This window comes from Cyclopterus lumpus, chromosome 16 (assembly GCF_009769545.1).
Source record: "Cyclopterus lumpus isolate fCycLum1 chromosome 16, fCycLum1.pri, whole genome shotgun sequence".
NCBI lineage: Eukaryota > Metazoa > Chordata > Actinopteri > Perciformes > Cyclopteridae > Cyclopterus > Cyclopterus lumpus.
The window spans coordinates 14,396,443-14,424,067 of record NC_046981.1 but is presented as its reverse complement, the minus strand read 5'-3'; the positions used below and the strand labels follow the sequence as shown (position 1 = coordinate 14,424,067).

The 27,625-nt window shown below is 40.5% G+C and overlaps 1 protein-coding gene across 1 annotated transcript in view; it reads right to left on the bottom strand.

The window, feature by feature from the left end:
• Positions 1–27,625, bottom strand: part of LOC117745823 (glutamate receptor ionotropic, kainate 3) — a 38,855-nt gene that overhangs the window by 10,951 nt on the left and 279 nt on the right. The window contains exons 2-12 of the mRNA XM_034554365.1: positions 27,333–27,506; positions 26,841–27,098; positions 26,525–26,706; positions 23,949–24,002; positions 21,241–21,411; positions 19,468–19,611; positions 15,370–15,476; positions 14,696–14,825; positions 13,128–13,241; positions 9,871–10,074; positions 3,651–3,874 (exon numbers count right to left, since the gene is read on the bottom strand). Coding sequence (XP_034410256.1) covers positions 3,651–3,874; positions 9,871–10,074; positions 13,128–13,241; positions 14,696–14,825; positions 15,370–15,476; positions 19,468–19,611; positions 21,241–21,411; positions 23,949–24,002; positions 26,525–26,706; positions 26,841–27,098; positions 27,333–27,506 — 1,762 coding nt within the window. The remainder of the gene's footprint in view (positions 1–3,650; positions 3,875–9,870; positions 10,075–13,127; positions 13,242–14,695; positions 14,826–15,369; positions 15,477–19,467; positions 19,612–21,240; positions 21,412–23,948; positions 24,003–26,524; positions 26,707–26,840; positions 27,099–27,332; positions 27,507–27,625) is intronic.

Genomic DNA, 27,625 nt, shown 5'->3' with positions numbered 1-27,625 from the left:
CTGCTGCAAACCTTTCATTGCACAAGCCATTTTCAGAGGCAGATTCTGAGATAAAACATTCTAAATGTCACTACTTCCCCCTCTTTTTTTCAATGTATTCATATAATGTGAAATGTCTTTTTCTGCCTCTTTACTCTGGGTGCTCTTCTTGATACAATTGGATCTCTTAGACTTCTACTCAATATGTGGCATATCTCTTACTTTGATGAGATATGGTAGAAAGTGGTAATGATAGAAAAGAAAACCCATTTCTTCAAAAGCTAGATAAGTAACTAAAATGGTCCACAACACTGGAACCCACAATGGTGCATAGTTAAGAATTATCTCGAAAAATTTAACTGACGTGTATATTGTTCAAGAGATAGATACACTTCAATCTAATTACATGCTACAGAAATATTTTTCTAACATGTCAGCAGTCTATTTTAATCAGACAGTGATCAGAACTAATGGTTAATCCTTTAAAGCCTCTAAAACTGAGTTTTTCTTTCAGACAGTATTTCTTATTGTAGTTAAGCAATCAGACATCTGAACTGATTGCCAATAAGAGGGGGCTTTTACTCAATGTTGGCATACATAAGTTGTATGTCTTTAATTATTAAAATAGCATTAAAATAAAATACACTCCAGTGTTTTCCTCTCAAAGTGTTTCTCTTAACATTCACGTCCCCTTATTAACATTTGCAGACATCAGAGGAGCCTTGGGCAGCTGTTGTACTAAAGCTTCTCCCCACTATTCCAATGAATTCTCATCTCAGTCTCATTTTGTTTGACTTTAATGTGAAATGGAAAGCCATGTTCAAATAATATGTGATAGTGAAGAGGCGTGGAAAATAGGAGAGGCTTTCTGCGAATTTCAAAAACTACACATGAACTGGAAAAATAGGTTAATGTTCCTTTTCACTCATTTGATTGCAATGTCTACATTAACGGTCCTCGTGCTTTTTCAATATCCCTGGTTCTCTGCTATTTTCTAAATTCAATTTTTCAATTCAGTTTATTTTGTATAGCCCAATATCACAAATTACAAATTTGCCTCAGAGGGCTTTACAATCTGTACACATACAACATCCCTGACCTTTGACCTCACATCGGATCAGGAAAAACTCCCCAAAAATAACCTTTCACAGGGAAAAAAGGGAAGAAACCTTCAGGAGAGCAACAGAGGAGGATCCCTCTCCCCGGATGGACAGAAGCAATAGATGTCATGTGGACAGAATGAACAGCATTACAAAGTTACATAAACACATTACATGAATATGACAATGTATGAATGGAACTCCAATCAATGAAACAGAAGGAGGTAGAGAGGAGGGGGCGGGGCATCAGCAGGGCCAAGGTGGGAGGCCGGCTCACCAGGCATCAGACACCTCCAGGTCCAATGGACCCTATGAGACGTGAAGTCACAACGACTCCGGGGAGGAAGCAGAGTTAATAAGGTGCAATGGAGAGATGTGAATTCATCCATAAGGAGAGAGAGAAGAGGAGAGAGGTGCTCAGTGTATCCTAAAACATCCCCCAGCAGCCTATAAGCCTATAGCAGCATATCAAGGGGCTGGACCAGGGCAAACCTGATTCAGCCCTAACTATAAGCACTATTAAAGAGGAAAGTCTTAAGTCTATTCTTGAATGAGGTGACTGTGTCTGCCTCCCGGACTGAAAGTGGAAGCTGGTTCCATAAAAGAGGAGCTTGATAACTGAAGGCTCTTGCTCCCATTCTACTTTTTAGGACTCTAGGAACCACAAGTAGCCCCGCATTTAGTGAGCGCAGCTCTCTAGTGGGGCAATATGGTACTACAAGCTCCTTAAGATATGATGGTGCATCACCAATCAAGGCTTTGTAGGTGAGGAGAAGAATTTTAAATGTGATTCTTGATTTTACAGGGAGCCAGTGCAATCCGTGTCGGTGAGCGCAGCCGTAAGCCTGTTTCAGACTGAACGACCCTAAACAGAAGTGTCTGCTAAACAACACTGTTAGCTGTCTGCCACGAGAGCGGCCCACACATACAGTAGAGGAGGTGGTCTGGAAACGGCTTGGTGTCCAAACATAACATTGTTCTATATTAATTATTTCATAGGCAGCTATTCTCCATCATTAGTGAATGTTCATTGGCAAGATGTTAATACCCATGTCAAATATTTGACAAAAATAAATTGCATGGATTATGGATTATGTATGACAATGGCTGTAGCTATAGATGGATTTATAGCAACATACTTGGATCCACAAAGTGATTTAATGTTGTATGTAAATGCTTGATTTTCTCCAACAAAGCAAGTGCAATGTCTTTTGATCTCTCTACCTTTTATACAGTCAAACTCTTTCGCTTTTGAATACTTTTGTTGTTAATATTGGAAATGGCGATACAATTATAATTCCAATCAATAAGAGAACAAGATATTTTTGCACCCTCACCAGCCTGGACAGAAGCCAAAACCAGGTCTCTGTGTAACTATGAGGGACGACAAGAACATGGAGGAACCTTCATTACACATCTTCTGATAATTGTTCCGATGTGTTTCTCCTGGTTTTCGAGTTATGGGTTGAATGAGAGAGACACAATATATTCTTGCTCTACGTCCTCTTAAATCATCCTTAAGTTGTTAAATATAGTCTGACTTACTGTTTATTTTACATGCCATTCGTCTCCAGCTATGGACTAAAATGTGCCTCTGGAAGGATACCTTGCAACATAATTATGGTGCAGCATAGCTTTTGAAATCCGAAGTGTTTTCTGCCTAATATCGTTGGTAATGCCTTGACATGAGTCCAGTATTTAATTTGACCTACTTGTGCTAAAGTAGCCCTCTTATTGTTCACCACTGTCTGTTTCATGCTCACACGATTTAGGGGATGCAGCAGCTTTCCAGCTTTCTAGGCCAGCCTCCAAAAAAACGGATGCAACAATTTAAGATGATTGTATTCTTATGTGAAGCCACTCCGTACTGTGTTTGGTCTTACAACAACGAATGAGGAGAGAGGAGTGCAGCTGTTTGCTCTCAAGCCGCAGAACGCCTTTCAGTTGCTGCTTTTCTAGAACTTCCTCAAGCACCATTTTACATGAGGAGCAGGAGGAAATACTCACAATGATGCTAACAGGATATTCATCTTATTCATGAAGAAAGAAAAAATGTTAAGCCAATCAACAGAACTCCAACCATAATAACTCTATGAGTTATTACTGCCAGGAATTACATTTTTGTATGTAAATGCTAATGATCAACTATAAATAGCTTCCACTGATGACATTTCCCATCAGGTGTGTCTATCTTTTCTCTTTGTACTGCTGAATATGATCACAAGGATATCATTTTGTTTTTGCATCAGCAAGTATTTCTTTATTTTAAGCAATCATTTTAAAGTGCATCGTAAAGATGCATTGCCAATAAAGAAAGACATCACACAGGAAACGAGGAATTGCTCACTGAATGGGACTTTGCAACTCCACTGAAGGTTCTTTATTCATATTCCTCCTCCCACAGCCCATGCAGACATAACTGCCTCAATCACTAACACAGTATGACGAACTGGCTGGTTCACTCAAATCTCAGCTTGCGGTGATTTCAGAGTAGATGTCCGTGTCTATTGAGAGACCTCAAGGAGAAATGTAGGAAGGACGTATGGGACAGTATGCAACGTGTGGACTTACCTGGCAATGACAAAAAGGACACAGCTAACACCCAGGTAGGCCAAGAGGATGTAGACCCAGATGTCGGGAGTCATTGGGTTCAGGAAGGAGAAGAAGCCGTTGTTGGTGGCGTTGGGTTTGCGATACAGAATGCTGATGCCCATGCTCATGAAGGGCTTGGAGAAGTCGATGACCTTTTCACGCATGTAGGTTATGGTGAGAGGAGCCACTGCCAAGTCTGCTCTCTGTAGCGGAGAAACATAGAGCATAAATAGAGAACATCTGATTTCTATTTTAATATTGTTACTATTTTTTTCGGCAAAGCTTGCAGCGTTGCCTTAGAGTTCACAATGTTTGTCTCTTGGTCCACCACTTTAATCCAGACTGAAATACTGATAGTTTCATAGAATATTAATTATAATGTGAGCCCCTGACCCTCTAGTCCCACAATAAGATTGAGTAAAATGCATCAACAATTATTGAATTAATTATTTTTAAGTTTGGTTCAGACATTCTCCTCCCCCTCAGAATGAATTTTGTTAACTTCTGAAACTTGTCGTGTAGCAATACGATTAGATTAAAATGGACATGTTTTGTAATACTTTAGTTTATGATCAAATTTATGCAAAACAAATGGCATTCCCATCAGCCTCAGCTTTTCAATTAGTGCTAATTAGCAAAAATGAACATCCAAACATGTTATAAGGGGATGGTGAAGATGCTAAACACTATAAATACTGCATGCAAACTCAAATTATGTCGAAGCTATGTCAAAACACTGTCTCACACAACCACTGAAGACTCTTCACCATGCTATTGATACAACCATGTTATATATGGTTTGCCTTTCATTTGAAGTTTAGATATAGACAATAATATATGGGGGTGGCATTCACTGGGAAGTTAAATATGTCTCTTTGATGATGCCTTTTACACTGCTCCAATGTCTCAGATGCAGTTCCATCTATGAAGCCATTATCTAGTGTCAATAGAATGACACATGACACCATATAGCATTATGCAACGGACACGGCTGAGCATGACAAATAAGTTGCCGACACTATTATGTGCGAATGACTGCAGATTCAGAAGGTTACCATTTAAATTTGCGGGCCCCACAACTCCCCTGCAACCAAGCTGGACAGGAGGTTAATGAAACCAGCAGCTTGGTTCACGCTCGGATAGCTCTTTCCTCCAAGAAACGACACAACTCGCAAGGGGAAGCTTTTCTTTTCTTCCCACATGCTGAGCGGCAAGAGATGAACAGGGCTTGTTCACCGCTGACCGTACAGCAGTTACACCAAATAAATTGAGTTCTCGTGTTTGCTTTGGGTCTTTATGCAAAACCATCAGACCTGCTCCCACAGGAAATGCATCTGCTGGTTCCAGAAGCACAACGCAAAAGTCCTGCATACTTCTTGTGATGTGTACTCTATGGCATCTTATTTGTTTTGTAAGACCCCAAAACCACTGTTCTTAACATGGGTTTAACTCTCCCTGTGGCTGAAACAGCTCATTCCCCAGATCCATGTGATAACTACTCCATAGCAATAAACAAAGGTCAGAAAGAAAACATTTCCACTTTGCGCCTGGCACTGCGGATTGGGCACTCCTGTGGTCAGCACCATGGTAGCTAAATACACGGTGGCCTCTGAAAAGATGGGAAAACCGATGCATCCTGCAGTGCATCGGCTGTCCCTCTTAAACTATGCAAAATGTGTACATCACACAGTGCTGCCAACTTCAGCTTTGAACCAACCTGCCACTCAGCCGGAAGATCAACCAGCATGCGATTCCAAACATCCCTACGGTGCGCTAATATACATGCTGCATGTCCTTGTTCTGCTTACTGCTCAGGCACACAAACTGGGCTCAATCAAGATTACCTGATAGTGCCCTGCTGCGTGCCACATGGCTCTGTGTTATCTGGGTTTGCAGATGGTGGGCTTAGTGGTGTTCTCCCTCCGGACCTCTTCACCTGATGATGAAGTTACAACTCGCACGTCCGTGGCTCTCCAATATATTTTCTGCACACTGAACCTAGAGTAGCTGAGCATTATCACAGTGAGCTCTATCTTGTTCTAGTTTTTCTGAATTGATAAACGGCAGAGGACATTAGTGCATTTGCTGTGGTGCCAAACACACGGTAATTACATACGGCTTACAACCAAGGCTTTTTATCTTTTAGCAAACATTTACACACTGTGCTATACAGTCTGTATATGTATTTTACAGCTAGCAATCACGATGCTGATATGAGGATTGTATAGCACTTGCATATAAGGGATCCTGTGCTGCTCCCTTTCTTCTTTTAGAGTAGATACAAGAGCAGATTTTGCTTCATTAGAATGTTGTGCATTTGCAGAAACACACTTTGCTGAACTATGAAATGGTCAACACAGATAACGGAGAGCAATTTCTGCTACAGGGATGATATAAAATGGTATGATTCGCCAGTTGAACATGCACTGACACTTTTGGAGATGAATGGATGCACAGCAGGACACTTCTGAGCATAACAGTGTAGATATGCCTTTTATGTAAGGCAGTCTAATAGCATACTACACAAAGGGCTAATGATGAAGCACATGCGATGCAACCTAGCAACTGTTGCCATGCATTAGCGGTGCATTCAGAGCCTGGTGGCCTGGAATTGTGATTTACTGAAGGGGGTCTTTGACAGACGGGACAGACATATTTGCTGTTGAGGCAGTTGAACTGTTGCCCTTGCAGCTACGGGTCAGCCACTCCCACCACCATGTCACCCTGTTGTCTCAGATCAAAATCAAAATAGCACTTGTCCATTCACATCCAGTCACATGCTTTTACCAACAAAAAAAGATCCTTAGATGAGCATAAAAACACACAGAATACACACAATGTAGAGCAGCCTTTCATTCAGACCTAAATCTAGTCGACTGAAAGTGTCTTCCAAAGATGATGTGGGCTGGCTACAACCTTCTAGCGTATCTGTCGAGGGAAACGGGAATTGCCATGACAGAAACAAATGATGTGCTAAGCACGCTATTAACATTTGCATCACAGCTTGATTAAAGTAATCATCTATTATGATTAAATCAAGTTTAACAAGGCCTGTTGCATCATTTAGCACCTTCCAAACAATGCCCTTTGGCACCGCAGTGAGCGTTGTGACTAGACTGAATACAAAATAAAGGCTGTATGTTACACAGTGATAAATCATTGTACTTTATCGTACGCAGCAGTTACTTGGGGAGAAAAAAATATAGTATTATATGCATCCAAAAGTGTGATCTCACAGAGCTTTGCTCTATTTCTGTCACATCATCTTCTATGTGTGACATAACTTGATGAACTATAGTACTGAGATGAATGAAGGCTTCATCTGATATAAATAAACTAAAGCAGTCAGTCAAGGAGTTTTGTGAAACGTTGTAATGGAACTATGCTTTTTTAAATGACAATTAAAAGGAATAGGGAGGTAGGGTTGCATACAGGTTAACGACAGGTAGAACCCTACTAAAACATTAACTATAGATGTGCATTGGGAGGAAGATGTGTGGTGAATAATCGTTGTTAGGAAGCAGCTGTGTGGGGTTAGTTTGGGCATAGAAGTATGTGAGGCATTTGTTGTGGCAGTGGTAATGGAAACAAAAGGCCTGACAATAGAAACTGAATACAACGTGTGGATGAATGAGTCAATAAATACATAGAAATGAATGTGGGAAGAAAGACATTTTAATTAAATTATTATGGAACAGTAATACTATTTGAATATGTTTCATTTAACTGTTCAAATAGTTGTTTTTGTAGCGCTGGGCTTTATTGCAGTGTTACTATTCTGTTAGAAGATGTAATCACTGTGAAATGGTGAGTTGGCTTCTGTTTTTCCAGTTTAAAAGAATCGTTTTCTTGGGGATAGTTAGATGCTTCCAGTAGAGATGTTGTGGTTTGTTTATGTGATGTATCCAGTATGACGGGGAACTGTGATTTATGACGGTACAGTCTCTACTATGTGAGCTGATGGCATTAATGCATGAGCCTTATGGTTTTATCAGCTCAAACCAACCGCTTTCCCAAGTTTTCTACCTCACACCTTATCTAATGCTGGGACCCTTTTTTAAGCAAATGCACCGATCTCCCGTAAACTGTTATACATCTAATCTTTCTGTATAACAATGAGGGGGCAATAGGTTTTTAAGAGGTTAAAAGAAAGTAGTTATGGATACAAATTAATCAGATAAAAACTATGACAGCAGTGGCTTTTTACGATTCCCTTCTCTATCTCTTTTATTTATGGTGTACACAATGAATGCACTTCATGCATACAATATATTTCATAAACTGTGTCTTTGTATAAGAAGAAAAAGAAAAGAAAATAGCATTGTACAGCACATGTAAACGTTATTGTTAGAGTTGGGAAGAAATACAGAAATTGCGGTAGTTTGAGGTTTACTCCCAAGGGATCTGGAGCCATATTGGCCTCTCATAGCATTCTAGGGTCAGATCTCTTGAGCTTGAGTTAAAGTTTATGTTTCAGGTCTATTGAATCACGGATCAGCTTATCCTTACCGACAAGGGTAAGAAAAGCACCAGACCACAAAATAGAACCCACTAAAAATCCACAAAGCAGACTTCATGCGCCCTTGGTCATGCGATAAGGAGCAGTAAAAGCAATAAATAGCAGTGTAGATTCTAATCTTCACTTCTGCTGCTATTCACAAAAGCAATAAACCGACTAAAAAAAGCAAAAATATATAAGTACAATCTAAGCTGTCTTGCTTCAATACATCTTCAACTGTATTTCTCTGCTGATTGATTAGTTATCTTCACAAGCAAATGGAGAAAATTGTTGATATGAGTATGAGTTTGTCAGTTCACCAGCTTCCGGACATTTTTACAGTAAGCTCAGTCAAGAGGTCTCAGTCGTCAGCAAATGCTACATCTTCAAAAAACACATGTAAACGATATGTCACAGACAATAACAGCCCAAAACCTCATTTGTCTCTAGTGTGCTGTAAGTTAATGAACTTTCTGTGACCACCTGCAAAATCTCTCTTTTAAACCAAAACAGAGAGCATATGTGCTGTTTAACATTGGAGTCATGCATCTCTATACCTCGCCAGAATTCTCTGCCTTTAGTAATCCATTTGTTCCCCTCAAGGTTATTGTTATTAACATGGATCTAGCAAAAAGCTTGGATGGAGAAATAAAGTGCTGCAGTGGAAGCCCACCTTTCCTAACCCTTTCAGCACCAAGCCATTGACTGCTGCCATCCGATTCCTTGCACTAAATGCCACTTAAGCTATTACAAGTTTTCAGCTGAGTACAGCGCTGACCCGATGGGGCTGAGGACAAAGAGAGAGCATTGACAGGGACACTTATGAAATGCCAGCAGAGAATGGCCACCATCACTTCAGTTTGAGGCTGTATAGCCGCTAAGGCTTTGATTTCGACAAAGACAGCCAAAATGCCCACAGTGCTTCAGCAAGATGATTGCCGGTGTGTTTCCTGCATCATGACAATATATGTAGGATCACATGCTCATCCTGGATCTCTGGCTCATCCCGCTGAAGGAAGTGGTTTGCCTCGCTGAATGACATCAACACACTTGTAACTTTTAGGCAACCTTGACATAATTGTGCCATAAATGTAACTGACAGCTTTGCAGGCTCTTCCTGACTTGTATTCAATCATAACTATATCACTGCCCACACAGAGGACATAACCTTCAATTTAGTTCACTGGCATGCTTTTTTAAGATATTAAAAAAATATTAAATAAATATTAAACATTTTACGGCGACTGAAGTTGCATATTTTTAGAGATGCAGCACATCATGCAGGAATAGTTTGGCATTTTGGGAAAATTCGCTCAGTAGCTTTCTTGCTGAGTTAGACAAGAAGATGTACACCTCTCTCGTGTTCATACAATAAATCTTTTGCGGAGGCCAGCAGTCGATTAGCTTAGCTTAGCATAAAGACCGGAAACATGTGCCTGGCCCCGTCTAAAGGTTACAAAACCACCAGTATCTCTAAAGCTGACTAATTACCACAAAACCTCATTTGTTTAATCACAACAACAAAACAAATTGCATTTATTATATCCTGGGCTATTCCTTGGCGGTGAGCCGTAACTTCTTGTTGCCTGGCACCGACTGAGCTTGCAACTTGGCAATAAAGCAAATGGGCATATTTCACAACATGTCAAACTGTTCCTTTAAAGAAAAAATGTGAAGCAGACAACAGGAAATACAACTTACATGCTCTATGAGTTCCCTGATCATGCCGTTCCACTGGCCCTTCTCGTCCTGGGAGCCGTATCTCCCATCAGGCACCAGGCGGATCTCATACGTGAAGCCCAGGACGTTGGCCAGCTCTGTGAGCAAGTCGATGCAGTATCCTTCGAAACGGTCGTTCCCAACCAACGCCTTGTCAGACTTCCTAAGCATGACGTATGGCTCCTCCTGCACGGACCCAAAAGATCAAATGAAAAGCAATGTTGAGGTCAGCTTTTTCAATTTGTTTCAGCACATGCACTTAATTGAAGCAAAGTGATCTGAGCTGATGAGTCGCTGTTGCGTTTAACAGACAGTGACAGCAGATTCAAGTTCAGCGTGCGGGTATAGAGGGTGTTAAAATATGAAAGACGGCAGAGGTTTTTCCTACACTGATGTATTAAAGAAAGGAGAACCGAGCTAATTAAAGTCTGCAATGTAAAGCGTCTTGCTATGAATGTAAATTGAGCGCACTTCTCCCAAATGCAGCGATGGTAATGCACATAAAGTGAATGTTTGTACTATCCTCTCTTCCCTTGACCTATATAGCTGGTGTACAGGTCAGTTTGTTTTATGGTCAAGTAGCTGACACTCTTTACTAGCCTGTAATATCCTGGCTGGCTGCTCATCATTTGGGCTGTATAAAAGCTTGATTAGGAACAGAATGCCACAGTGAAATGGAACATGCCCACAACGTTGCCTTCATCAATTGACAACAATCTCCAGGGGAGAGCAGCAGAGATGACGCCTGCAGTGACAATGACTGACACAGAATAGCTCATAAATGATTTCCTTTATTTAGTACCATTTCCCTGCCTGATCAACTTCCATGTCCCACTGTGCATTGCAAAACATGTTGGTCCATGTATGCAAGGACTGTGATACAATTTACAGCCTCCAATAGCCAGGTGCATATTTTACAAACTGAGATCAGGAGCAGGGTAATTCATTCTCTGGTGAAGGTGAGCCTTGCTTTGTGTTTTTTCTTTTTTCAACTGCAACCTGTGCGGCTCTAAGTAAACATATATAGTTAAAGAGGAGAAAATAGGCACTCACAGCACTTGTTTTCACTCGTGGTTTTTTTTTTTTCATGGGTTGAAGTAGAGGTGATGAGGGTGGAGGTGGGGGCAATGAACATATACCCACATGTGCTGGTAGCATGTGGACACAGAGGCACTGCTTGTTGAGCTCAGTTGCATGCAAAGGACAGCATACAACTAACATTAAGCAGGACATAATTTATTCTGCAAATTCTAACAAAATCAAATGCGGAGAAAAAAAATCTGTAATTGTTTGTTATCAAAATATGAAACCACTTGGACATCAACAGGATGGCCTTTTAAATGAATAATAAGTTATGAATACTTGATGACAATGCATTTAGAGAGCAAGTGCTTCGCCACCAACTTTGCTCAAGTTGCCCAATTAACATGATCAAAAAGTTTCATGTTAAGGGGAAAAGTCATTACCATCTGTTTCTAGCCTTCCAATTTTTGCTATTCCCCAAGGTTTGGACTGAAATCAAAGTGTTTATACCAGTTCTACCCTCACAGTCGCAGCATGGGCGTGCATCACAGAACGAGGAGGGAGGTGGGCTCGCACGGAGACATTACAGGCAATGGAGTGCAAACAATTAATGTAAGAGGGAAAACACATTAAGTGCCTTAATCTCTTCGAGAAAGTTATCACTATAAAGCTGTCAGACGTCTTGTTCATGCATCACTGGAATCAGTTTGATGCAATGTCATTACATGGGGGGGGGGATTGATATTAAAGTTGAAACTCTCTTCAGCAATTTGAAAGTGGGCAATTTTATCATCTTAAACTAATGAATCCCAACGACATAGCAAATGTCAAAAATACTCAAATGCACTTTGTTAAGACAAAAACTATCAAACATTTTAGGCAACTTGAAATCTAACTGAAACACGTCTACATTAACACCACTTTAACTGCAACACATAATCAGCCAATACTGGCATTTCCTACTGCAGTAGTTTACCATTATACCACTTAAATCCTTGTTAAATTTCTCCTATTTGAGACAGAATTAACATGGATGGCACCTGATAGGCATTCATTATGTCCTGCCTTGACCTCACTTGTCATAATTACAGCCTTGTGGTCCAATATAGGCATAATGATGGTGTTTATCATAGCAGCTGGTATATCTATCCTGAGAAGGTGCAGGAGGGGGAGCATCTGTGTCAGCACCTCCCTGGTTGCTCCATAAAGACCCCGACATCCAGTGACAGCGTTAATTACATACAACCAGAGATCAAATACATGTGATGGGGAGCTGGGGGAGGGTTCACTTAGTTCTTTCTATCTGCACATGTAATTATTGCGTTCTCAAGAATAGTTTATTCTGTGTAACTGTCTATTACTTAGTTTTTTTGTACTTCCAGGCCTCATTTAACATGCTCATGATGTGACTTTAAAATCACTGATAATTGAAGTTCCTGTTACTAAACCTGTAAAGATTCCCATTATTGCACAGCGTACTCATGCAGCTTATAATGATGGTCCGATATTTTAAATTCTGAAGACCAAAAGCAGACTTCTCATTACGATCGCTTTTATCAGCTGTAGCTAGCCAGCTAATTAAGCTCAAGTTAGCTCCATGAGGCGGTTGAAAGCGCCGCCTGACTTCTTAAACTTGTTTTAAGAACCCAGTTAAAAAGATGCCACCAACTCCTTCACACACTGCTCGTTTAAATAAACATCCTTATCCTTATCCCTAAATATACACAAGATGGCTACACACATGATCATGTGAGCTGAATGTCACACCCACAAATAGCATTGTTTTTGTCTTTTTGTGTCAAAACAAGTAAGCAATAATTTAGAATTGTATTGTGTACCTTATACTTACATATTCTTATTTCACTTTTAAAGAAACAATAAATAAATAGAGTAGGAGGTAAAACTTAAAAGCCCTTTTGAAGAATTTGTTTAGGGAACCTGGAGTGTAAACTTCCCCTAACACAAATAAAGACAAAGCCACCAACATTAGTCTAAATTCTCAAATAGGGCGGACGCAGGTAAAAGAGTGACTGTAAATTGAGTGCACATCTCCCAAATGCTGCAATAACAGAATAAAGCGTGGCTAATGCTGGAAAGAGCTAAACATAAGACCTCGCTGAAAAGCTTGAGCTTCAGTGTTTTACCTGAAGGAATACTAGGGAGACATGAAGTGTAGGATATCTTTTATGCAAGGCTACACGGGTGAGGCGACCTACCAGTATGGTGGTGATGACGAGGGAGCGGTTAGCTAGGGAATCAGTGATGTTCATCCCTTTTCGCTTCGGCACTTCTGTGATGTTCAGACCTCCCGACACACTCCACTTCCCCACCTGCGGAAGATGAAAAGCGTGTAGCTAAGTGTTCTGTTTCTGTTAGCGTGCTATGACCCCCGGCAGAGACTCCCCCTCCAAACAGTCTCCCACATTAGTGCCAGGTTGAATACATCTCCAGCAGCATTAGATGATTGGCTGAGTCACCAAATATCAGCAAGCCCAGTTGAAAAGCAAAAACACCTTGAGTATTAAGGTGTGTGTCTTGAAAGAAATCAAGCATGGTGAGCAATCATTTGATGAATTATATGTTAAAACAGACTGAATAAAATACTGTGGATTGAAACATTTTAAAAACATGAAAACTGAATCACCTTCCCTCATCTTTAAACTAGGCTGTGTCACTTTTTCATGCAAATGCATGCATATTTTACATAAATCGATTTAAGCATACAAATAATGATTCATGACATTGTAATGGTTTCTGACCGTGTGTAAAAGTGCATGGGCAATAAATACAAGGCTAAACAATGGGGCTGAAACAAAGAGAACATTATTAAACATATACAATATTGCAAAAAGGTTACGGTTAATTTGAATGAAGGTAGAGCATGGTTGGGTTACACTGTAAAAGTAATTCTGCTCCGCAGTCGCAGTGAGATAAGCCCAGAGATTTGAAGAAATAAAGGGATTTATGCATGCGAGGAGCCCTCCAGCTAAAAGCTCAGCATATTGTAGGAACACACTCTGGAACATATCGTTAGCACAAATAGTCCTGTGGCTGTCGGTAACAATCTCTGGTTTGCAAGTCGAGCCCTCCACCAACCCTCTTCCTATCCCTCCTGCTTTCTTTATTACTACAGACACAGCTTTAATATTCACTGTGGTTGTGCTTGAGGTAGATCCATTTAAAGACCCCCCCCCCCCACACACACACACACACACAAATACACGCATACAAAAAAAGGTTGCGAAACGTCTGTAATGTCCTCCCTGCCTAATCCAGAGAGAGGCATGTGCTCTAATTTGAAAAGCACATTAGTTACAGTTTGCCACACAACCAAAGAGATTTAAAAATATCTCTGAATGCTTTCGGCTTTGTAAAATTCTCTTCTAATTGTGCCCAATTACAATTAGCTCCATTCATTAAACACGATTAGCCAAATATTTGATTCCAAAGTTATTTACTCATAGAGAACGTTGCATTTATTTTACCCTCTTGAGTATGCTGGTGTTAAGTGGAAGTGGCACTCTGAGAACCTGTTCATAATTCCAGCATAAGCTCAAACTTGGGCTAATATTCAATTACAATGGATTAGTTGAGAAAAGTCCACATCTTAACCGGCTCAAACAGTTAAAGCCGATTCCACGGATATACAAGGGAGAAAAAATCCTCAGCACATTGCTGGATCAACGCTAACATGCTTGAGCGTGGGATTTGTCACAGACACAATGAGAAGATGTTAATATGGCATCAAATACTTTGCAAGATGTCTGTGCTTCACTTAATTGACCCAACGCAGGACACGGATGCCAGTGAAATAGAGAAAGAATCCTTTCAAAAGCAGCACTTTTCTTTTGCTCTGCGCTCGAACAGAAGGGGTTACAAGCTGAAAAGCTGCTGCTATTTTAGTGGCGTGGAGCCTTTGGGGGAGTACTTGAGGAAGTCATAATGGGACTTATCCCTATTTGATGTATTCATAATGTATGAAAGCCCTCTAGTAGAGAAAAGCTGTGATAGTCCAGGGGGTACTTTGCCTTCCAGTATAATAAATAAGTTCTACATCACCAACCTTTTAGTTCTTTTTTTGTAAAACATGTTTATACAGCGCATTACCACAAACAGCATTTTGGGCATCACCTCAAATTATCATTAAGAAGGGCTGCAATTACCCCCTAATGTGTACCCTAATCCAATTTGCTTATGACCCACTAACTTATGCTTATGTTGAAACACCCAATTTACTTCCTTGTTAGGGAGGTAAGTGATACTGTCAAATGTGCATTATTTGTTCCAAATCAAGAGGAAAATCTGAAACGTATTTGTGAAATTAATAATCCATTCATTCTTGTTTGTATGGTATATTCATCACAGAAGTTCCACATTCTTTCACACTGCATGTGGTGACACATTGCTGCTGTGCTTTTATTCCATCTAAGCAAAAAGTTCAAGAGACAAAAAAAGTACCTTTCAAGTCCGTCCTCCTTTAAACTGATGATGTCCAGGTCGAAGTCTGTACGGAGACCACTCGTCTTGTTGAATGACAGTCTCCCCGTCAGACCATCCCAGTGGGACTGAAAGATAATACATCTACATAGTTATACTCATTCAAACACATTAATGTAGTAAGGTTAACATAACACACCTTGTTTTGATCATGTAGAATACTCCACGTAAGAGTCTAAACGTGTACGATCTGATTCAATCAATAATATAACGGCTATTTGTTGCCCAATCAGATTTTCTAAGTGATGCTGATTCATCCAAGCGTTGAGGCTGTAGTTTACATTGCATTGCATTATATCATGTGCCCACTATTGTGACGAACCCACTGTCTACAACAAAGTAGTCGGTACACATTACAATACAAGAAAACATAATTAACAAATAAGCAGACGGCTTTCAACAAAGCACTAACTTCTAGCTCACCAGATCAAAAGTACAAACACAAACTGTACAGGTTGCATTTCCTTTTTTTAATTACATTTTACATCTCAATGCCTCCACTGCATTTTCCTTCCAGACTACGGAGTTAATTAACAACCACCTCCTTTTGCTTGATTCCCATGGGGGGAGTTGGGGGGGGGGGGGGGGGGGGGGGGGGGGGGGGGGGGCGCCGGGGGTGTGGGGTGGACACATAACTGGCCCTCCTTATTCAATTCCCTGATACGCACCAGTTCTTCTCAAACTGTTACCAATGGAGATAGCAGTCATGAATCACCCATGCTACTAAGGCTTCTTACCTGTTTCTGATTAGTACAATTTGTCGGGGAAATTCTGTTTTAAATCTCATGCCAAGATATATTTTCCTAGCTTACTCGTTTACTCTGTATGCCTCTTGCGCATAAACATATTTTTTGTTGTCTGAGATGCAGGCACTGGATCTCAAATTACTCTTGGTACAATAGAGTAATCATCCGTGTGTGTCGAGCTGCTGCACTTTTTATGATTATTAAAAATCCAACTGTCACAAGCCTTCGGGCTACAGCTCTCACTTGTCCTTTGTTGTGGCTTGCCAGAATGTGCTGTGAGAAGATCGAAGCTTCAAGGAGAAAAGTGTGGCACTCTCCTTTCTCAAACCCCCTCATACCTCATTCCATCTGGCCTATCGCCACCGAGGTGGGTGGCATGTTCAAACAGCTCTAATTTAGAGAGTGACATAAATGCCTCAGCCACTTCCGAAGGGCCAAGTCGACCTTCGGAAGATGTCACACGCCTGTCTAAAAAGAGAGTGTAAATCAGCCCTGAGTATGTGTTTTTATAACCAAACACTAAAGTATGTTTGTAAAGGGACAATGCAATACTATGTCACTGCTTTAGTCGTGATCAGATCACTAGAGCTGCTCATAGTAAATAGAACTTGCTGGGATAGCTAACAGCGCCCACTGTTTCAACTGACCGTGTGTACCACACAAACATTGTTTGTTGTGCATTGTAATGCTAACGGGCTTTTGCAATACTGTGTTTGCACATTTGGCAGACAAGCAGGAATTGCCGTTATAATAAATACACAATTGTTTTCGTAGATGTTGTGCCAGTTGGCGATGTGAAGCTGAGGAACATAATAATACGGGGCATTTCAGAGCACAATTTTATACTTTACACACTATATTCTTGGTATTATAGGAATGGTTGAAAACAGCTACATCATGAGTGGAGAGATTTTGTATTTGCATTTTCTCACAATAAAGATTCTCCGTTGCTAGGTCGTTTCAAAGGGACGGTTACACATTGCACCTCTAATTCTATGAAGACAGACAACATGTCTCGATAATGTAGACTTGACCCTCTGAAAATCTGATTACATGTACTTTGAATTCATCCCTAAAGGCCTGGCCTGCCCTCACCACTTCCTTCCATTTTCCTCGTTCACTTAGTCTTCACAACCTAAAGGAAGGAGCAGGGAAGGCTGGTTTGAGAGCCAGAGCTGCATTTATACAGCCAGGGTTACTATAGATTCACACAGGTTTATCTATCTAAGATGTCTCTGAGGACTTAAGGGCAATGCATGATACGACCAGAAGACACAAGACACACAACTAATACAACTATAGCTGTGGGCAAAAGCCAACACTGGTCTTTTTAGTGCAATGCACTGACCTCAAGAAAGTCCTGAATACACATGGACTGTCATCCTTGCATTTAAACAGAAAGGATGAGGGTTTCAAATATCTATCCAACCCCCTGCTATCTTTGCCGCTTGAGAAGAAATGGTTGTCCCAGCCTTTGAATCCAGTTGAGAGAACAAGCCTGCTGCCACTATGGAAGATCATCCTTTGTTCTCTGAAGGACGTTGCATGGTCTGGTGATGAAGGAAAGCCTTGGAGGAGCCACCCATTTCAAACCTTCCACTTAGCCATACTTTTCAAACGACACAAATATTATTATTTCACATGAGGGACCATTCACACATGTCTGGGCACCTGGGTTGAAGGTATAGTTCAGTGCACCTATGTAATAAAAAAGACTGCTTACCCACTGCTCCCTCCCCTTTATGAATTGATGAATGGCACAGTACGACAAATTCATTTAGTTTGTTGTGTCATCTGAAGGTTGACAGCCACAATGGCAGCTTACTCTTACTTTGGTCCTGGTTTTTACTTTTTTAAGTCTTGAGCGATGAAATGATTAAGTGAGTGTCGCACCGCGGTGAAGTTGTTGGGTTTGTTTTATTTTGTTGGGTTTTCTTGTCTTGTCATTTCCTGTTTTATTTTGAAGTAGTAACTCTCCTCTCGTTTCAGGTTCCTTGCCCTTCCTCATGTGTCACCAGTCTGATTGTCTTCCCTGATTCCTGATTGTGTCCACCTGTCTCCACTTCCCTCATGTGTCCCCTTGTTCTGTGCCAGCGTGTTCGTTCCCTCTCGCCCTGCCACGGCACCGAGTCTTGAAATACCAAGCCATCTTTTCCGTTTTTCATTGGATTCCTCCCAAAGAGTGATTTTGAGTTTGTAAGTTTTTGTGTCTTAGATTTAGGTGTTTTGTTAAAGTTTTCATAGTCCTTTGTTTCCTCTGTACGGAGTGATTTTTGGTTTAGATAATCTTTCATAGTGCCTCCAGTTTTTAAGGAGCGTTTTTGTTTTCCTCCAAGATTGGAGTGATCTTTGTTTTCTTTAGATGATCTTTGATAGTCCTGCATTTTCCTTTTGACCTTTTGGAGAGTCAGTCTTACAAATAAGGACAACGTTACCTGAAAGACCCTGCATTTGTGTCCTGTGTCTGCCCGGACGTGACAGTGAGTAAGCCAAAAAGCATGCTTAGGGACTAAACTCCGGCAGGATGCTTAGTGCTGAGGCATGTAAACCACCAGCAAAGACCTCTCCTGAGCAGGACACAATCTTTGGGCGAAGCCATGGGTACTGAGCATAAGTTGTCAGCCATTTTGCTAATGATAAGTGGATAAGGAACGAGGTTTAGCTCTGCCTTTTTATATGGACAGCCCCCAATAGCCATCATTCTGATTGCTCTGTGGGTATATGCAAATTTATTGGGCAGTTACCACAGATGAGGGATCCTGGTTAGAGGGCGAAGCCTGTGTAAAATACAGTAGATCCAGGAGGTTAATGCTTTAATTTTGAGATAATAGTGGCCATTATAAGAGAGGAAAAACTAATGGAATTCCTACCGTTTATAAACCACACCCAGGACAAATAAAATGACAAATTATTTTGTTGTTTGAACAAATCAAGAGACAAATAGTAGCATCTCTTCACACCCTTAATCTGCCATTTTGCAAAGGCTTGTTTGTGTATTCTGAGGCACTGTCAGACTCTCATGTTAGATTAAATAAGAGCCGACTACACTAGTTATGCTTTCAAAAGGTTACAGTACGTGCTTTTCTGGAAAATAGGTTATGAATACAGGGGATTTATTAAGCTGACAACAACGCTGCTTTGATGTGTCTATCAAGGCTTGGTTTGCTTTGTGTGTGGATCTGATTGATTCGCTGGGTAAATAACCAAAGTCCCAAATGACTACACAGTTCACTGTTATTGACATGTTCACCACTCAATCAGTATGCTCTGATATCAATAATCAAATAATAGCAGGCCAAATGTGTCCCATCACCTCTTTGATGAAACTCATGAAGCGACTTCCAAATCTCCAGGGTTTGTGGCGGTGGCACTGCAGCGAGTTTACCGTCATCTGTGGAGCGTGCTGGTATGAGACGGATACAATGTGGACTGCATCATAGGTCAGAGCCGCATCTGTCTGGAATAAGGGGTGAACATTAATTCAGCTGATGCCTGTGGAAAGACAGATATATATATATATATATATATATATATATATAATATATATATATATATATATATATATATAATGGTTTGTTCAACATCAAAACCAATCTTCACACTAATATGGAAAAAAGGAATTCTTCAGGATTTTTCTCATGTCACTTTTCAGTGCAGACATTTCACATTCAGATCAATTATATACTTCATAATTGTCCTTCATTGTATTACATGACGGAGTCAGACTTTCGTCAAAGGTGTACTTTATACAACTATATTCAAATGAATTAACATACATAATTAAATTATGAAATGTTTTTAATATAATATGTAGTGTTTCTCACCCGATACTATAGTATAGTGTGGTTTTGGTCTTGTTTACATAACTGATATATGTCCTCCACACCTTCGGACAACATCAGCTATTTAGACTTAGTTGCTAGTGAAACTTCATTCCAGAATAATGAAGGAAAAATTAAAGGGAAATTAATTGATTAATGTGTAGTATAAAAAATCAATGAGAATGGCAAACCACTGGACATTTGACATAAATACGATCTTATTGCTTACCTTAAATTGGTACGGTAATACAGTATATATTTATGAAATGTTGGACTCACACCACAAATTAGTCACTGTCACAAATGGCCCCCTCTATGTCAACAACTGCACTATAATTAATGACTTAATTTCAGACTATACATCTACTTACTGTCAACACAACTGTCGCTACACAATCTGCAACAGTCCAAGTTCTCCACCAGAACAGCCTGAACAGCCTGTATTTAATGGTGTGAGTTCAACAAGGGCTGGATGCCTTCCATAAAGATATTTCTGTTTTGATGGCATAACTACATTTCTGCAGATTCGTTGGTTCGCATATTCATGTCCTGTCTCATCCCAAACGAGCTATAGTGAGTTTGCTATCTGGACTGTGTGGCCATTGGAGGAAGCCAAAGTCCCTTTCCTTTGCCTAGAAACATACTGAGACAATGGGGCATTATCCATTATAAACTATCCATTTGAAAAGATTGGCCGTAAAGGGATGCACCTGTTCTGGAACAATGTGAAGGGAGAATGACGTGTCCGAAGGATAATTGGTGCGTAAGGGCTTAATGAATGTTCTCCACAGCAGTATATCACCCTCATCTGTACCGTTGAAAGCGTAAGAGATAACACGGTGGATTTGGGCTATTCTTGCCAATATCTGACCCTGCCATCAACAAACAGAACCAGGAATATTCTTCTGACGAGGAGACCGTTTTATTCCTCTTCAGTAATTTAGGTGGCAGAGTACATCAGTGAACCTTTTTTCACTTTTTAGATTTATTTTAATAGTTTCACTTATTCTACCTTTTGGATTATTTATTTGTATATTTCTTCTAATTCTTGTGTATAAATGTGTGCTTGTATTGTGCTGTTCTTGAGTGTTTCTTTTTATATTTGTGATTGTTTTCCCCTTTTTTATGCTGTTTAATGTGTGTAATGCGCAACAGCGTGTCCTGAGACCTCTTGTATCCATACATGGTTCACTAAGTTATGTGCATACCTTGCATACTTCTTTGTGACTGCCTTTTAGATGGAACACAAAAGTAATAAAACATACCGTCATGATGCCCTCCAGCAGGCCCGAGTCAGGTTTATGTGGAATCTGCCTTTCCATCGACCATTTCTCCACAATGGTTGCGACCTGAGGATTATCCACGTTGAGGATGCGGAAGCCGGTCATGTTGACGCCACAGAAGCGATACGGCTCCAGGTCGATGGCCATCAGGTCCTTTGGAGAGAACAACAGTAATGAAGGGCGCATTCACGCCAGCATTGAGCGTCCTCGTTTTAAGTATTTATCCTAGATGCTTGATGCTTTCTTCTCACATGAAAAGAGAATGACGCAGCTGCTGATTAAAGAGATGCTATATTAAGAACAAATGCAGTGAAAGGGAGGAGAAACACAGTAGCTTTCAATGTCAAATCAGGAGATTTAAGCATGGTGTCTGGGAGCAGCGTCTGGGTAATAAATGAAATATAAAAGGGCTCTGGTGGCGGACTCGCTTTTCTGCTGGCAAACCCTTTTAGAATTGACAAATTGTTATTGTTTTTGTGCCTACATGATAATGAATTACACTGCACAAACTACAAGTGTGTGATATAGTTTGTCTTTCCTAATCATATTAATGTGAGGCAATATTTATAGGTGTACGTTTCTTATTTGGGAGTAATTATTGTTTGTAGCTCAGACATATTAAAGAACAAGAATAAAAAAGAAACAGAAATTCTGTTGGATCATATTAATAATTCCACACTTGCATTCCCTTGGCAACTTCCCTCAGCAATTCAATTTGAGCCGCGGTAATTTCCGGGGCAGCCATTGTAGCTGAAGTGTGAAGTCACATGTTGACACACATGTCGTGCCGGAATAGGCCAGGGGGCTTGGAAAAGACATTTGGATGAACATAGATATTTCATTAGCACCCTGTGGGGTTTGAGCTGGGGGAACGAGAGCGTGTAAGACACTTACTAAGGAACGGTCGCCGCCAGTCTCTGAAATATTTCTCCTCTTTTATTTCTCCCCCACTAGATCGTGGTACAGTACTCTCTTTTGTGAACAGAGATCAAAGTAAATCACAGTTGTTCTGTTTGTGACGTTAAAAAAAATGTTGAGAAGTAAATCAGGTTACAAGCTTCCTCTCTCTTTGAAGCTAAGAATACAAACTCACTAGGACGGAGTTGTTTGTACAAATATAATTCGTCTTTTGTGACATTTCATTTCTATTAGGGCATTTTAGGATATCATAAAAGTGACTTGTTCCAATTATTAGTTTGCATATTTTTTTTTGCATCGCTGCCTTCTGCACACATTTATAACACGACATCGACGTAATCTCACAGCAGCATTACACTGAAATCTTTACCCGGATAGCATGCCGAGTGCATACAGAAGTGTTATGTGGGTGGCAAGCAGAACAAAGTTCTCAGCTTCAGGTTCTCAAAGATAGCTATGACAGACTCATTTTAGAGGACAAGAAAGTTATTACCCCATACAACGCTGTTGCCTCGTCACGCTCTAATAAGTCGGAATTTCCCTCACCTCGGAAGATAAAACAGACAGCACGTGATTCCATCGAGAGGGAATTGTATTGCCATGTATACCACACAAGTATTCATCATTTTGGATCAAATCAAGCCGCCAGGTATAATCTCCTTAATGGTGTGTCTATCAATGTGACAGCTTATTGCAGCATCAGGTTGATTCCACACTCTGATTCCATAAAGATATCCTGCCTTCATGTGAAAAATGTTTGTTGTTAAATCCTCTTGTAAATATGTCCCCCTTCCATCTGTTAGGAAACCGTTCCACTCAAACACATGAACCAATATAAAGACTACACAAAAGGATTGTTTTAATCCCCTTATTAATGCAATAGACGTGCAATAAAAACGTATGGCAGAACATTGTCGTAGCCACGCTGTCGAGTGTGAAAGATGACACACATGATGCTCGGACCTTTTGTGTCATGTCACATTATCACAACAGACAGGATGAGTCCAGAGAGACAGGGAGTGTGAGTGTGTGTGTGTGTGTGTGAGAGTGTGTGTGTGTGTACGAGAGAAGCAGAAACATTGATGATAACAGAGAGTGAAAGCAATAGCACAGATCATGCTGGTATTCATTCCCATTCAGTCTGTTTCTGTCCAGATAGTCAGCGTCCCAGTGACGACCAGCCACGGCTCCCTGCTGGGTCTGCTTGTATTAGTCGGACGGGAGATCTTTTTTTTTTTTTTTTTTTTGATCAGAGTGAGTACCTAAAATGCTCAAGATAGCAATAAAATAGTGACATATCTGTTAATGAAAAAGAAAATCATGTTCAGCCAAAATGTGTAATTCTAAAGAATAAAGCTGTTATTTTGGAGGCGTGTGGTGCTGATATTACATTATACATAAGTTTGTTAATTACTTAACCTGCTAACCTATTCATGGCATCATCCAATTGTTTGATAATTTTTACTTCAACATATATGGCATTTAGTTGTAGAATGTAGGAGCTCACAGAGGATGAATTTAGTTTTTTGTAACTTCAAAGCCACATTCAGTTTTGAGTCTCAAGCTGTTGACTTGGTTTGACTTCCCTATAAAGGGCAGTGTTTCCTACAGCACACTGAAGATTCAATTATGCCCCTAGCTTGTCAAACAAAATTGATATTATGGACGGGATCCAAACCCCATTGGCAATTAGCCACTATTCATCAAAAACAAGCGATAGGGATATGAGAACAAACGAGACTCTATTTGCATTAACAAGCATTGTACATTACCAGAGTGGTGAAGATATAGTGGTAATACTCTGTCATCATCCCCATGGTCTGGGCCTGAAAGGATGTGGAGAATGGGAAAGAAAGTTGTGGATGAGTAGAGAGACAGGATAGAGAAGATTGTCATTGTGTCACTTCAGGTTATTTTAGAATCAACAGCACAGTCAGAACACACACAATAATACTTCATCAGGGAAGAGACATGGCCATGGTTTTTAATAAGCATATCGACATATGTGGTCCACGGAATTCCAGAGAACAGCAGCAGCACTTGATGCTTTTCTCTGCATTTAAATGGTGTGCGAGGGCTCGGGGCACGTGAGCCTTCAATCAAAAGAGCTCGGTAATCTCTGCCTCGTATCCCAACGCTCCATCACTGCCACTTGTTTCACTCAATCTACATTCAAAGGCCCCACATTCCCATGGCGGCTGTTCTGCCTGTTTAATTGTACCATCTGTCATGGAAAAAAAAGAAGCCAAGGTTATATAAATAAGATGCTATGCTTGTGTTGAGGCAAATTCACTTCTCCATCGAGTCGACATTTATTCCATATTGTACCATATTTAATAATATATACAATATAATTCAGTCAACATTCCTACTCATTAAGGTGTTATTGTAGCAAACCTCCATATGTCCGTGCTCCCACCAATATGGTAGCAGGTTCAAAGAAATCACAACATATGACAATAAAGGGCCCACCAAGTACTCGAAAAAGAAAGTCTTCTTATCAATCTGAGAGGAAGTAAGTGAACAGAGGCAGGTTGGATGCAGGTGAGCCTGTCAGGGTGAAGACAGGACCCGACATTGTTCAGAGTCATGGCGTGACAAACAGAATACTCCAAGGGCACAATGCAGCACTTGATAGTCAAACCTTTTTAGAAGAGTCATGTCAGATCCTGCTTTTTACGCGTGCAGCTGCTGTACCAGTCAAGTCAGATTACACATGTACTTAGTTCACTCCTTTGACTGCTACTCATTTTGAAAAGCCGTAAGTGGAGCTGCCTGCCAATCTTTTCCTGTAGTTCAGGAGCTGGTGCATTTGGTCAAAGAAAAGTTGTTTTTTCGTGACCGTCATCATACTTTGTGTGCCGCAATATTGACCGTGGCCGCATTTACCAGATAGTATATATCTATTTTAATTTAGATTTATTTGATCTTTGTGTGTGTGTTTTGTTTTAATCTCTAGAGTTCTTCTAAAATGTCCAGACAGTCAAATATCAATATATTTTCTGCCAATAAAATCTTTTGTGTTTTGGTCCCTTCGTTTGAGAAGACAAGCTAATTGAATATTTAATTATTTTTTTTAAATTGTGATTTATTTTTGACCTTTTACAGACCAAATCGATTAAGAAAATAATTTCAGTGATGAAAATATACCTCAGTTGCAACCTGAATCTATATCAAATGTCTATGATAGACAGGCAATATTGCCGCATGTTTACAAATGAAATATAAGCCTAAATCAAAGCTTTTCTTTGAGGTATCACAGCAAAGAACCCTGACAGAACCCTCGAAACTTTCTCTCACTTCTTCTCTGAAGAGGACACAGATTCTGTGGTGCAAGATGTGCAGACTGGCCACGAGCAAATTGATGTCAACTTAAATCTCAATAACTTCGGAGGACTGGGTTATTTAAATAACTTGGGAGTAGATGATGCATTTGGTAAACATGTTAACAGAAGCTGACAGCACACTGAATGGAGAGGGCCTGGGGGGGGGGGGGGGGGGGGGGGGGGGGGCACCAGCCTGTTTCTGACATCCATAGAGATTTAGACCACCTACACAATATCTACTCGGTGTACTGTTCTTTGTGACGGAAAATAATTTGTCTCAAAACATGTTTTGATAATAAAGCATTTTTTAACTTATACCTGTTTGAGGGATGGATGTGAAAGTCTGGCCACAGTTGGTAATCATTTGATTAAGATCGAAATATGTACACAGAGTAACATATTAAGGCCATACCTGAACACTAAAAACAGAATAATACCATTTTCAGCATTGTTTTCTATGCTCGGTATTTAATTACATTTTTTTTAAATAATTAACTGGCAAATATATGGTTGCATCAAATGGTTAAGGCCCAAGAACCATTGTAAGAACTACACATGACATCAACATTGTTTTACACTCTCCAACAAAGCCGGTGTCAACAGATGCTAAAAATAAACAGCTGTGCATCACAACTGATCAAACTATGACAGGTTTCTCTGCTGAACATCATAGGATTGTTCACTCCAAGATGTATATCTTCATCAATATCATCAAATATTAATAAATCACTTTTAGATTTCATATCTACTGTTGGACACAACTGTAGTGGTCACGGCAAGCAGGTTGCACAAGTGGAAATCCCAGCAGAGTTGATTATTACCGACACACCTTCTGCTGCTACTCTCCTCCCATGCTCATGCCAAGTCAAAGCCTCCATATTTTCTCAATATCTCAACACATCTGGTCAACTGAATGCAAACGAATGGACCGGTGCCAGTGAGTGTGTGGAAGAGGACCAAATGCGTTCAATGTTCGTCAAAGCTGATGTCCGACATCAGGCGTTCTCCAGTCTCTCACTGACCTGTTTGAGAACCTGCGCCGCCATGTGGTGATTGCAGTCGAAGATGATGCGAAACTCCCGGCTTCTCTTCATTTCTTTGAGGAGGGGTCTTGTGTCCTGCGTGTCAAGAGGAAGCTGACGAATCTTTAGCCTGATGTTGTACCTGGACGGGGCCATTATCAGCTCCTGGAGTCGTATCAGACCTGAGGAAGAGAAACGGCACAAATGAAGACGTGGCCAAGAGCGTCGCAAAGAAAATGCAATCCCATCGTTTCATATTTTGCACATGTTTGTGAGAATAAAGTAACATGATATCATAATTAAATGGTCCGTTCACCTGTGCTGTCGTCGTATACAACGGTGGCTGTTTTCCATTTGAGAAATTGCACCAGGTCGAGGATAGCATAGCTCAGTGAAGAGTAATCCGGGTATAAATTAGCATAAAAGCTGTCTCTGTTGTCCATGGGGTGATGTTTCCACCGCACCTGGACGTGCGGCACTTCCAATGCATTGCAGATGGACTGCACAGCATTAGACGACGAACTATGCGAGGGCCCAAATATTGCAACCACACCTAAAGACAGCTGGTCACACGCTAGAGAGGAGCAAGAGAAGACAGCTTGAGAATGTAGTGTGAGCTCTTCAATCACAGTTCATTTAGTAAGGATCCCCATAGACTAAAGGTTTGTTCCACTAAAAAACTGATTTTGATATGAAAGCCAAAACCAATCGTGATTATCAAACTACTACAGAGTTTTGATGTCTTTTGACTAATTATCCTCCACAATGGAGTCACGATCCATAAATGAACACGGACCGAGCCACTCACCTTTCCTCGACGCCTCAAAACTGTCGTAGATGTTAATCCTCTGTATGTCATATGTTAATGTCGTGTTTGGCAACAAAGTCCTGTTTCTGTTTATGTTATTGACAGCAAATTTAAAGGCCAGCTCCTCCGCGCTAACAAGTGAAACGGGTCCATCTGTTTGTTCGAAAATCCCACCTGAAAAACAAAAGGGAGAGAGGGAGAGAGGGAGAGAGGGAGAGCCATGACTATCGGTCTAAAACATAATCACAGCATGAGGAGAAACGCAGACATAATTCCAGGTAGGGTTAAATGGA